The sequence below is a fragment of the Fundulus heteroclitus genome, chromosome 6 (assembly GCF_011125445.2).
Source record: "Fundulus heteroclitus isolate FHET01 chromosome 6, MU-UCD_Fhet_4.1, whole genome shotgun sequence".
In the NCBI taxonomy this organism is placed as follows: domain Eukaryota; kingdom Metazoa; phylum Chordata; class Actinopteri; order Cyprinodontiformes; family Fundulidae; genus Fundulus; species Fundulus heteroclitus.
In genome coordinates, this window is record NC_046366.1 from 4,797,961 (window position 1) to 4,810,684 (window position 12,724).

The 12,724-nt window shown below is 46.2% G+C and overlaps 2 protein-coding genes across 2 annotated transcripts; one reads left to right on the forward strand and one right to left on the reverse strand.

The window, feature by feature from the left end:
- Positions 1 to 1,606: 1,606 nt before the first annotated feature.
- cmpk (cytidylate kinase) lies at positions 1,607 to 7,585 on the reverse strand. The gene is made up of 6 exons (XM_012860995.3): positions 7,355 to 7,585; positions 5,225 to 5,371; positions 3,400 to 3,552; positions 3,248 to 3,324; positions 2,937 to 3,033; positions 1,607 to 2,294 (listed from the first exon to the last, which is right to left on the reverse strand). The coding sequence occupies exons 1-6, from the start codon at positions 7,496 to 7,498 to the stop codon at positions 2,253 to 2,255; spliced, it is 660 nt and encodes a 219-aa protein (XP_012716449.2). The 5' UTR covers positions 7,499 to 7,585; the 3' UTR covers positions 1,607 to 2,252.
- Positions 7,586 to 7,669: 84 nt separating this feature from the next.
- fam78ba (family with sequence similarity 78 member Ba) lies at positions 7,670 to 10,967 on the forward strand. Its single transcript, XM_012860994.3, has 3 exons — positions 7,670 to 8,868; positions 8,967 to 9,246; positions 9,733 to 10,967. Exons 1-3 carry the CDS (start codon positions 8,534 to 8,536, stop codon positions 9,973 to 9,975), a joined length of 858 nt encoding a protein of 285 aa, XP_012716448.2. The 5' UTR covers positions 7,670 to 8,533; the 3' UTR covers positions 9,976 to 10,967.
- The last annotated feature ends 1,757 nt before the right edge of the window (positions 10,968 to 12,724 follow it).

A 12,724-nucleotide genomic window follows, 5' to 3' on the forward strand; every position in this document is an offset into this window, starting at 1 on the left:
TTAAACAATTTTCATTTTACATATATATCAATAGCACACAGAGTATTGTGGAAAAGTATTTATCCATTCCAGGTTTATTCACTTATTCACTATTCACAGAGAGAGAGAGAGAGAGAGAGAGAGAGAGAGAGATAGGTAGAGAGATAGATAGATAGATAGATAGATAGATAGATAGATAGATAGATGGATCAAACAAAGATAACCTTACAAAATACAAAAAGCACTTTGTAAGAGATGATGAGGGCATTTTTCTGGATGTTCTGCCAGAGCGCAGAATTGATGGTTCCATCAGTTCCAGCAAGTCCAGGTCATGAAGGATGAAAGAAGGCCCCGGGCCATCATCCATGTGTCACCGTCGGCACCGTTTTTATGCTGATATGCTCTTTTATTTTACACCATATATAACGGGACACAAACCAAAAAAGTTCCCATCAATAGTCCACAGAATATTGTCCCTAAAGTCACAAAGCTTCCTGATGACGGCTCTGACTGCGCTTCACTGCAGCCAACAATGACTTTCTGTCTGATCTCCTACGACATCTCTTCATATCAGGGCGTGATGTGTTGCTTTTAGAAATCTTTCCACAAATCTTCTGTTGAGTCTGTTTTAACATTTGGGTTTACTGCTTGGTAGCGGTGTAACAATACATCGATCCACATCGACTAACAACCCAACTACATCAATGCAAAATAAAAGATACACCTTTATTTAGAAATTTAGGCATGAATCTCTCTCTCTCATATATATATATATATATATATATATATATATATATAAAGATATTAGAAAATGCTGTTTTTGATTTAAATGCCTGATGTCTGTAAGAGCTAAGAAATAAAAAGGTCAAATCACACCTGGGTTTTTATTTAGGAGTAGGAATCAAGTCGATGACAGACTTGTAAACTGAATTTAATGGAAATTATATCGTGACAGGCTTTGTGATATTGGCAAACATATTGTCATCCAGACAAATTGATATAACATCGTACCACGATCAAGCCGTCTGATTTACACCCCTGCTGCTTGATGTGGGAACTTCTCCTTGAAAAATAAGAACCTTCTGTGTAACTGGCCTTCAACAGCGCCCCCTGTCTTTATTCTGGAACAGACAGATTGTGAAAAAGACCAAGTACATCCCAGTCGGCAGAGATCACCCCTCTTACAGGAATTTCCACCGTCCTTTAGGTGGAGAGTACCAGTTGCCAACCGTAAGGTCCAGTCCATACAATTATTCCTTTTCCATAGTGTAATTAAAGCTCCAAATCAACTTTGACCAAGTTTGCCCTATTCTACACTGTTTAATGGTTGTATTGTTTCGTGTAATCCTTGTTGGTGTTTGATTATTAAATGTGGAAATTGTGTTGGTGTGTGGATTCTTCTGCCGTGGACTAAATTTCCCACCAATAAAGCACTGAATTAAACAAAAGATCTGCCAGTAATCAGGCCTGGGTGTGCCGGGTGAAACGGAACCAAAGGTTAATTTGTGATTACATTTTCTCACATGTCCAGGCTGGTTTGGATAGAGAAATGTGTAAGGGCATGAATAGTTTTTCACAGGACTGTGAGACTAAACACCCTAAACTACAAATGAAGAAGACTTCTATGTTGTTTTTACTTTCCATCTTTATGATTCCGCCGTCAACACATACAAAAAAAATTAATTTTCTTCTACACATTTGAACTTGTCCTACATCATGTTGCTATAATGAAGTGCATCAAAATCTTCAGCTAAAGACAAATCTTCTTGCCAGATGCCGGACACGTCCACATAGCACCAGGGTGGGTCCTGTCCATGGAATAGGAGGTGGATGTTGGGTTCCTTTAGTTGAGATGCCTGAGATGCTACAGGCAGATCAGTAAAGAGTCTACTCTGTCCTTGTCACCCGGTCACATGACTGTTTGGTCTGCGGCATCCCAGCTCCTTCTCACGACGTGATGCTGTGATGACAGTAGTGCTAAATATCATGTTGATGATGCCGTTGAGTGTCTTTGACAAAGCAATCGGCTTCTCGAGGCGGGCCGTAATCTTTATTTGAAAGCTAAGAGCTGAGAGCCTCTGGGCTGAGCGTCCATAATGAGTAGCTGCTGCGCCTCTCTGCACAAACAGCGCTGCAGTTACAACACGCACCGCACGGAAATCAAAAGAAACCTCATCTGTAAGTACATAGAAAGGCAGTAAGGTATAACTACAGTGGATAAAAGGAAACTTAAAAAGGATAAATGAGTGTTGTGATGTGACAGTTGCAGAAACTCAAGCTTCTCTGTCCAGGATGGCTCTGACATCAGCGAACACCTGCAGGAGAGCAAACAACGGGTGAGATGATTTTTACCCTAAGAGAGAAAAAAAAAAAAAAAAAACAAGAACCAAAACGGTATAAATCGCTAAAGAGTATTAAAAACTAATTATGGTTTTCAAAACTGTTTTTGTCTCCATAAATCTGAAAAGTGCGGCAAGCATTTGTGTTCAGCTCCTTTCACTGATGCCTAAATAAAACCGACTGTTACCAAACGCCTTCAGACGTCACCTAATCAGTAAATGCAATCAGGAATCTGTGGAAATGCCTGAATATTAATGTTCGCAGATTTCATCACAACCTTACTAAGTTCACCAGGCAAACATTTCAGTCTCCATCTATGCAAAGCTGGTCGAGACAGAGAGAGACTAGAACACGTCCTATCCAACAAAAAGCAGTGCTAGAATGTATAGACTAAGGAGGGCTTAATCCAAATGCCTCCTTTTTCCTTCTTTCATGTTTTTTCCGTCGGTTCGTCAAAAAAAAATCCAAGCAAACTTTGAGGTTTTCCAACGTGAAATGTTTCAGGAGTGTAAATATTTTTGCGAAGCTCACCGATAAAAAAATAAATAAAAAATAAATAAAATAAAATAAAAAATAAATGAAAATAAGCAGAGCCTCAAGGGATGCGGTTTTCTCACCTCGTCCACGGAGCGAGAAGCGTCTACGGTGCGCACCTTGTTATCCTGCTCATACTTCTTGATGATTGGCCGAGTAGACTCCAGGTAGGTTTGGAGTCTGCGTAAGAAAAGAATGGCAGCTGGTAATCGGGGTCGGGGCGCACATGGGACTTGAACGAGACATAAAGGAGGTCATCAACGTGCGCAGGTATCCGGCAGCCAGTTAAATAGGCCAAAGCAGCTGGACCCGCTTGATTTCAGGTTGATTTCTCCGCATGGAAACAAGAGGTTGAAACAACATGAATTCAGCAGACTGCGGGCCAACGGCTCACCTCTTCTCCAGACTCTCCCTGTTGTCGTCTGTGCGCCCGCTGCTCTTGCCTCTTTCCAAACATCGGTTGATGCAAACCTGTGCACGCGACATAAAATCCTCATTAGCAGCTGTGCAACCAGACGACCAAAGCTCCCCTGTTCTCTGACGTACCTCATTGCTGCAGTCAAAGAAAAGCACAAACTTGACATCTGCTTTGTCGTCCATGTCCCGTTTCCAGCCCTGGAGGTTGTCCTCGTTACGAGGGAAGCCGTCGATTAGGAAGTAGCTCTTGGTCTCATCTGTTTTCATCGTCTCTTCCATGGCCTAAACAAGGGGGAAAGCACAAAGGGCAACAGTGACGTCTCGGTGCAGAGAACCAACTGATAACGGTTTGGAGGACTGTGGCACGGTTCGAAGTCTGCCCCGGCCCCCAGTGTGGAGGTGGAAACCCTGTAGGCTCACTTCTAACACTAAACAGATGTTCAGACGAGGGGCAGAGACGCTGAAATATCCTCAACAATGTATAGCAACCATTGGGGGACAAATCTGTGTTTTTAAGTGGTGTGAACACTAATGATGGTGGAGTTCCACTCAGGTTCTGCTCTGGTGCATTGGAGATGCATCAAGCTTTCTCGGTTACTAGGCAAACACCAACCGTGGGGCTGGCTGGGTAAAGCTGGAAGGAAAGCTCAAGTAAAACTGAGTTTGCAGTAGCTGAGGGTCTTTGCACCAGGACCCACCACCGCGGTCCCTACTCATCGTACATCCCAGCGGGCTGACGGTCACCATGGTTCTAACCGAACCAATCACAAAGCTAGCTTAGAACAATGATTTGAACCATTTTGTGTAGCAGACACAGACCCTAACACGCACAGCCAGTTATTGGCACTATGGGCCGCTGTGTTAAAGCCTTAAAGGAAATTAAAATCTACTTGCATTAACCACACTTAATGACACCACACACTCTAAGTACGGTTCTCAGGGTCTTTGGAACCGGCCCACAGCATCAACGGTCCTCCGCCGTACCCAACAGTGGGAGTAAGGTGCTTTTCCACATTCATCTTAAAGGCTGGTTCACACGGCAGGCTGGTTCAGAGAGCGCCCATTATCGCCGTGTCTGTTAAGATAATCTTAAGAGATATTCCTGCCGTGTGTGGTGTGTTAAGAGCGACTGGGTCCGTGTGTAGCCAATCAGAAAGCGCGTTGAGGGATTCCCAACAGACCTCCACCCTCACCCCTGCCCCCGCTTTCTCCACTTCTTTAACCTAAGCCTTTCTTTCATATTATTTTTGTTGTTTTTTTCTACGTTAAAATCAGTCCACAAACGTCATTATTCTCCCCCATCGGTCATGTTTATGTACTCTGAACTCACGTTTAATCTTGAGATGATTTCCCATCTGACATCTGAATGATCTTAGGCAAAATCTGTTGGTGTGTGGCGTTTGTCGTCTGACCGGGCGCCACACGCTGTTCGAGCAAACCTGTTTAAGCTAGGATTTTTTATCGTTCCGCATGGTGTCAACATATTTACACCAGAAGATCCTAGGAACGCCAACAGTGAATCTAAAGCAGTAAAGATTAGATTAGAAAATACTGATGACACTAAAGATTTGGTTCAAAATCTTTTTCCCCCATGAATGTTTTCCTCACTAAATAAATGCTTTCAGGTTTGTCTGGATTGGTCGACGTGTGTCCGTTTGAGACCATGCAGTCGCAGCAACATGAGTTTTTTATTTTAAAGCCTAAATGTGGTAACAGATTTAACTGATTACTCTAAAGTCGGTTCTAGTTAATGGTTTAAAAGATCCAGAACCAGTGAGGAGATAAAAGATTTTAATTATACCAAAGTGATCCTCATGGACATTTTATTCCTTTTTTTTTTATAATTTTGCCAGCTTTCCCTCCTGCTTTGGCACCACCAGTTGTCACTTTAAATGAAAAAATAACCCCCCCGCCCCTGCGTGGCCCTGATTTCCAGCCTGGATCTGAGACGTACCTTCCTGAGCAAGCGGATGGTGATCTCCACTGGGACGATTTTGCCTTCTTTGATATAGTTGTCGATGAGCTGTCCATCCTCAGACCCTTCTCTACCCCGCTCTGCCCTCAGCAGATCTCCAGCTGACAAATGAGTGTAGTTGTAGGCCTGAAAGACACACAGAAAAAAAAACACGTTTCCTATATGATCCACTGATCCACGGGGTTACAAACAGGATTGTAGGCAGAGCTTCTTCAGACCGGGGTGCAGCCATTCCATCCTCTGGTTTTATTCATACATGGGAGGGCTTTTACAAACTGAAAGTGCACAGCCTGGAAAAGCCGGCCTGTATGAAAGGAGCTTCAGTCATTCAGGTCTAACTGCTGCGCTGGCAGCATGGCAGCATGGCGGCCAACACCCAGTCACTTCTGAGTAGTGGTTGGTTCAAAGTCTCCACCATAAACACACAGACATCCAGAGCTCGCTCCGTTTTGATTGCTTTCAGGAAAGAAACGGGTTTACAGCTACAACACCCACTTTTTTTTTTTTAAATCATCTTAAAAAAACTGAGAGAGGACAGGAAGACAGACAGATGCTAAGCCTACAGGTGGAAACCGGTTTTTCTTCTTATAGTCTGGCTTTTAAAGAAACCACGCTGTACTGGGGAAGGATCTTCAACCTAATTCATTTATATTCCTAAAAGTGGTTATGAGATATGGTTTGGCTGTTTTTTCCTTTCATTTTTATTCCATTTTCAGGACAAAGTTTTAGTTATTTTTGGAAAACCTAGAGCGTTAACTAATATGGTGTCTACACAACTTTAACTGCAGCCATAACTGCACGTTTTTCTCCTCTTTTCTGTAGGTAAATGCATAAAATTAAGATCTATAAAAGCCCAACAATACTCTTCCAGATAAGAGGGCTGCACGGCGTCAGAAAAACATGTCGTATCCAAACTTATCATTGAGCGCTATGATGCAGTGCACCTAGGGATGGACCTTTTTCACGCTTTTCTTAAAGATTACTGTTGTACAGTAATCAGCGAATGCACTAAAAGAAAAGAAACTTTCAACAAATACAATAAATCACAAGGACTTAAAAGCCAAAGAATAAAAATGGGTCTTAAGAAGCCCCTTTAAAAATGGTCTAAGCCTTGAGCACCTCACATGAGAAGGCAGATTACCCCACAGGCTGGGAGCCACGGCACAAAAGTCCTGATCGCCCTTACTCCTGAGACAGCAGATCAGTATAATGTTCTCCAAACCAGCTTTAGAAAAATGTCCTCAGTGGAAGAAGAACCCAGAGAGTGATAAGACATTTCAGGAAACCAGAGCAACAAATGGAGCGGCGTTGAATAATCTACGACACACGGTGGAGGCCGAGTCATGCTTTGGGCTTGAACGGCGGTGTTTAGGGTCTCTGAGCAGGTGGTGGGAGTTCTGACCGCAGTAACTTTGATTCACCTGCCGTTAACACTTAACCAGTGCCTGCTTAGCATCTTTAGTTTTTCATTGGTTAACAAGCACACGGTGGCAGTGAAGCCCAGGGAAAAGAAAGCGGAGCGCCATCCTGGATGTTTAAGAAGCCTGAAGATGGTTTCCAGAAGAGCCAAACCAATCTAGACTCTAGAGCATGTCAGTGAATGCAGGACAACACCGCCTCTCTACACTCTTCGCCTCATATATTAACTTTCATGTATCTGCCGCATATGTGAATAGTGACTGACATCTATGAGCGCAGTACAGCCAATCTCCCCACTAAATCAGCTAATATTTGCACAGACGCGGATATCCGTGTGATCCAGTGGCCTCCAGACGGGCTCCGATCATTACGTGAGTGCAGCAGCAGGAGCCAGCACAGCCCGCAGAGGAGGCTTCATCCACCGGGGTTTCCTGCGCGTCACGGTCCGCTCCTTTCTAAAAAGCTAGAAGCTCTACAGGGCAAAGCTAGCTAGCGCGCTAACACATCCAGACCCCCCTTTAAACGACAGGCGGAAGTCAGCGGAACAGGCTCACTAAAGCCTCCATAAAGACGTAATAATGAGTGGAACCGGCCAGAGCTCCGCCGCACACACTTCTCGTTTGATCCGGCTGAGCCTCCAGCACGGAAGTCGCCACATTTCACGAACCGCTGCCTCTTCCTCCATCGTACCTCCACGATTTTGGAGCACTGCGTCCCTTTCCCGGCGCCGGGTCCGCCCAGGACGAAGATGACCTTCGGCTTCATGGTCAGCGACACCTGCTTCAACACGCTGTGGACCCTCTGAGACGCGGTACCGACCAGGCGGCCCAACATAAACCAGCACGGGCTGAGGGGTGACCGGTGACTGCGTGTCACTGTCGGTCGGAGGGAACGGCAACGGCTCCACTTCCGCTGTTGACTTTATCCACCAATGGGGTTTCGCACAGGGCTGCGTGACGCGGGCTCGTGGCCACGCCCCTCGCGCACTTGTTTTTTTTTTTTTTTTTTTTTTCAATGCAGAGGTCGGGTGACGCCCCTCCCTCCTCTCTCCCTCCGCTGCCTACAGCATCAGCACCTCCAAAGCCGCGCAAGGCGAGCCGCCGCTGGAAGATGCTCTCCGCTCCGTTACGACCCGCAGCGAGGCGGCTCACCGAGGGGCTGATGGGATGCTTTTACCACGTCCGTTCCGCCTCGCCGCTTTCATTCATGGTGCACCATTCACGCGTCTCCGCGGATGGCAGCCCCCTGCCAGGGAACCATTAAAACAGCCCCGCCGGCTCGCATCGGTCGCTGGCGTTTTCGCGTCTTCTGTTTTCATGTAGGTCAGAGGGATGAAGACCTCGATTTCGTCTTTGGAGGGCGCCGCGTGAATTTCGCTCAGATCCAAGGGACGCCGAGCGAACAAAAGGCATCCCAGCCCTCCTCCTCTGACGCACCTGGCTGCCCTGTCGCCACTTGACATGACAGCGCAGAGCCGGGAGCAGGGCAGCAGGATCAAGGGGCACCGACGTGCAGCCGGACGTGCGGACTCGACCAGGAGCGGGGGACGCTCGGCGGAGCGGAAGCAGCAGCCCAGGGGAGGCCGGATTGCAGTTTCTGGGGACGAGCGCCAAGGGCAGTGCGGCAGTCAGCAGACAGACCGGGGGGAGGAGGCTGCGGAGATCTGTGATACACTCTCCCCAGAAAGCCCTCTCCACACCATCCTGAAAATATGATGGTGGGTGTTTGTGTGCTTGATCTATGGTGACTGTGGCACTCCCCGATCATCCTCTCCTCTCCTCTCTTCCTTCCCAACCAATCACTGGTGATGTGCCATTAAAAGCTTAGATCTGCTCTCCAGGCACGGGTGGAGCCCTGAGGGGGGGACCGATGAGCATACTGGCCAGGCATCACTTGGTCCCTCCTCCTCCGTTTTTGCTCCTTTCGCTTGTCGCCTGCACTATGGGCTGCCTTCAGAGCATTGCCTGCAAGCCCCGCATCAGACGGGAGAACATCGTGGTGTACGAGGTGTCGGCCTCCATTGACCAGTGTCCTACCATCATAGAGGAGAACTCACCCATTGTGCTCCGTTATAAGACGCCCTACTTCAGGGCCTCGGCGGGGGTTGTGATGCCCCCGGTGCCCCGCAACGAGACCTGGGTGGTGGGCTGGATCCAAGCCTGCACCCAGATGGAGTTCTACAACACCTACGGTGACATCGGCATGTAAGGAGAAGACGGCACCTGGCTGTTGCACGGCGTCACGCGCCTTCGCTCGGGGGCAGCAAATGAGTTTCACCTTTCTGTCTCCTGCCCCGCCGCAGGTCAAGCTGGGAGCTACCGGAGCTACGTGAGGGCCGGGTGAAGGCCATCAGCGACTCGGATGGCGTCAGCTACCCCTGGTACGGCAACACCACGGAGACGGTGACCCTGACCGGCCCAACGTCCAAACCCTCTCGGCTGACGGTCAGCATGAACGACAACTTCTACCCCAGCGTGACCTGGGCGGTCCCCATCAGCAACAGCAACACCCCCATGCTGACCCACATCACCCGGGACCAGAGTTTCATCACCTGGCTGGTGGCCATGAACTCTGTCACCAAGGTAGGAGCGAACCACAGAGAGCAAGCCGCCTGCTCCCGCATCATTCTAAGAAGTCAGCATCCTTTTTTGCATCAGTTTCATGTGCATCCGTTAACATTTTTTTTCCCAGCTGTCCATGCAGATCTCTGGCTATACATGCAGGCTTTGTATTTCACCCAGACAGGCTGTGATGGTATCAGCTCCTCTTGCACTTTTCTCTTTTGGTGTAAAGTTACAAATGACTCAATCATGGCGTTCAGTTCTCCAGTGGACAAACTCTGCAATGGTCATTACCACTCTGGCTGCAGCTGAAGAGCTTGGTTGAGCTTGTTTTGGTTTACTTGCAACCTTCTTTATCTACTCACAGGAGATAAACTTGCATCAATTATTTCAAAAATAATAATCATGTAGTAAACAAAAAAAACCAAACAGCATCATTCACAGTAATGAAAGATTAGCGTACCGTCTCCTAATCCATGCTGACCTTATCCCTGTGGTCTTGTGCAGGAGCGCATTGTGCTGCAGACGGTGCGGTGGAGGATGCGGGTCGACATCGCCGTGGACCCGGACATGCCCCTCGGCTCCCGGGCCTCGCTGGTGGGTCGACCCTACCAGGAGCAGCCGCACATCCTCAACTACCAGGAGCCCATCCCTCCCAACGCGCTGGGAAGACCCAACGCCAACGACGCCCAAGTGCTGATGTGGAGGCCGAGGAGAGGGGCGCCGCTCGTGGTCATACCACCGAAATAGGAGGGGTGAAATCGCTGCACAGACAAAAGCGTAGGCGCTCCCTTTCAGCGGAAAGAAAGGGAGGACGGGGCGCTCACGGTGCCCGCCGGCTTCCTCGGGGCTCCTGATCTCTAAAGGATGGAAGCGGACTGTTAACATAAGCCAAAGTGGATGTTACATCTTGGATCTGACACAGCAGTCAGACCCCCCCACACACACACACACACACACACACACACACAGACACATGTTGTCCTCGAGGGCCTTGAGCGACATCAAGGCTTGTCTGACCCCCCCCCCCCCCTTGATAAGTTTTGAACTGCATATTTAGCTCTGCCTGCATTTTAGCAATGTACAAACCCAGTTTTTAGACGCACCACAGAGGTATTAGCCGACAACAAGAACTGCATCCCGCATCCTTATGTAGACCTTATTGCATGAGAGTGAGGAGACTGAAAAAATACTGAAAAAAAAGAAAAAGAACTGTTCTTATAGAAGTTTAAGAACGTTTGTTTTATATAACTTGATACCTGAAGACGTTTTGATTGAAGAATTCAGCCAAATACGATGCAGGCTGGTTTGACCTCGTCGGTGCCAACAAAGGCCTTCAGCACACCCAGTACTGCTTTTAAAGGATGTATTCAGATCGGTTCAACCAATCTTAGTATTATACGAGTCTTTTTAGGTTTAAGATGAAACCCACGCATCCATCAGATTGTATTGAGAAGCACCCGGGTGGAAGGAAAGCACCACTGCTACTGTTTTCACAGGATTCCTACACTTATGGCATAGTTTCACCTCTTTTGTGCAGCTGATATACTGTATTTCAGTGGGTGTCAGATCACTGCAAAGATGAGCTGGATCTCTTGATGCATTAAATAAAAAAGGTGCCAGACAAGCTTACATTAAGTACAGTGTAAATGGTTTGGAATACTGCCATCTGGCACACAGTGTAGCCGGAGGTGTCCACAAACCAACGTGGCGCTAATAAAGTTCTGTTGCAGATAAAGTTACTACATCCGTCAATTGTACGTGCAATTCTTAGCAGTTTTCTCGGTCTGGATTTAAAACAAGACTGCTTCTAATGTTCCACCGCCGCCTTCCCCCTTTATGAATGTGAATTTAAGGAAGGAAAAAACAACCTTCAGAGAGTTCTAACATTTTTTTTATTATATACGATTGCATGTTTTTTTTCCCCTCAACCCTCTGTCTACGGAGGGCCAAATATTATTTTATTCTAAATGATCAATAATTTATATGTTAAAATCGTTCAATGAATTCAAATTAGTTTTTTGTTCAAATCATGTTCAAACACATGCAGTTCACTGCTGATGTACAGAATTATTTCACCAGGCGTGCAGCATTAAATAATTTAACCTATCACAGTGACGTGTCAAACAGACCCCAACCTCTGATTGGTTGACTAATGAGCCACATGACCCATGTGTCCCACTGACTGATTGGCGATTCATGCATTAACTGTGTTTATTAAACTGCAGTTAAACTTTTGGCCTTCCAGCGTTCAGTCTCCTGTCACCCATCTCCTAAAATATGGCAACAGTGTGGTACGCTCATGTATGTTAGCGACGTCATTAAAACTGCTTTATGTCAGAACCATCTACATTTCTCAAAGGAGCTTCCATTACACTTTCAGATGACATCAGGATTGTGTATCTTGTAAAAGATTTAGCTACTTTAAACCTATGCACATACATTATTAAAGGGGATAAAAATCAAATAACAAAACGTTGATTTCAAGAATTCAATTCAAAAAGGTCAACTCATATTGTACACATAGATCCTTTGTGTACAGTGTGTCCAAGCATTTATTTCTGTTAGTTCTGGTGATTATGGCTTACAGCTAATGGAACCCCACCCCCCAAAACTTCAGCATCTCATATTACATAAACAAAAAGGGACATTTAATGCAGAAATGTTGTGTTTTGTCCATGTTGCTGTCTACAAAAGCATGGGGGGGAAGCTGCTCACTAGAAAACTGGTGGTCACAGGAGATCAAGCTGACAAGCTGTTCACAAAGAGCTTTGTTCACACATAAGGAATGTTGAGTGGAAGGAAAAAGCGTGGCGCAAAAAGTGCACAAGCAACAGTGAAAACTGTGGCCGGAGACAATTTAAGAATCTGACGGTGATCAGCGAGGTTTGAACTGAGGCTCCAGGACAGAAGCTCCACCTGTTACAGTGATGGAGAGTCATGTCAAGCCTAGCAGGAAATGTTAGATTACTTCCTGCTTCCTTCTTATAAGAAAAGCACAATTACAAAATTCAGATAGAAGAAACACTTTTCTGTATCAATTTTCTTCAATGTAAAAGTCTTAAAACCAATACTTAGAGTACTTAATGCCTATACAGTATGTTAGAACAGTGCAAAGTACTTACACTATCCACTGTTCTACTGTAGGTTCACTTGACCTCCAAATGGCTCAAAGAGCTCAGCAGATAGAAAATAACATTAAAACAACAAAGCTTGTGTACAAATAAGAGGTCTCACTTTACCAGAAACTGTAGATTTGTGTCTCTCTGGTGCATTTCTGGTTAAACTAGTCTGTTCTTTATACATGAAGTTTGTCACAGTGGGTAAAGTAGCCAGAAACTTTACTCAAGAGTAGTGATACTTGTTAATATAACTCAGGTCAAAGTAAAAAGTACAGGGCATTGAAACTACTCCTAAAAGTACATTTTGTCCAAAACTCAAGTAAATGTAGCTGCAAACCTAGCTACTACCCACGTCTGACTGCAGGCCGCCATCCTGG

Coding starts and splice junctions, on each gene's coding strand:
- cmpk (XM_012860995.3), bottom strand. CDS start 7,498: ATGTTGGGCCGCCTGGTCGGTACCGCGTCTCAGAGGGTCCACAGCGTG. Junction 3,553..5,224: donor CCATCCGCTTGCTCAGGAAG/GTACGTCTCAGA, acceptor CCCCTTGTTTAG/GCCATGGAAGAGACGATGAA. Junction 2,295..2,936: donor CTTCTCGCTCCGTGGACGAG/GTGAGAAAACCG, acceptor GCTCTCCTGCAG/GTGTTCGCTGATGTCAGAGC.
- fam78ba (XM_012860994.3), top strand. CDS start 8,534: ATGAGCATACTGGCCAGGCATCACTTGGTCCCTCCTCCTCCGTTTTTG. Junction 8,869..8,966: donor ACCTACGGTGACATCGGCAT/GTAAGGAGAAGA, acceptor GCCCCGCCGCAG/GTCAAGCTGGGAGCTACCGG. Junction 9,247..9,732: donor CCATGAACTCTGTCACCAAG/GTAGGAGCGAAC, acceptor GGTCTTGTGCAG/GAGCGCATTGTGCTGCAGAC.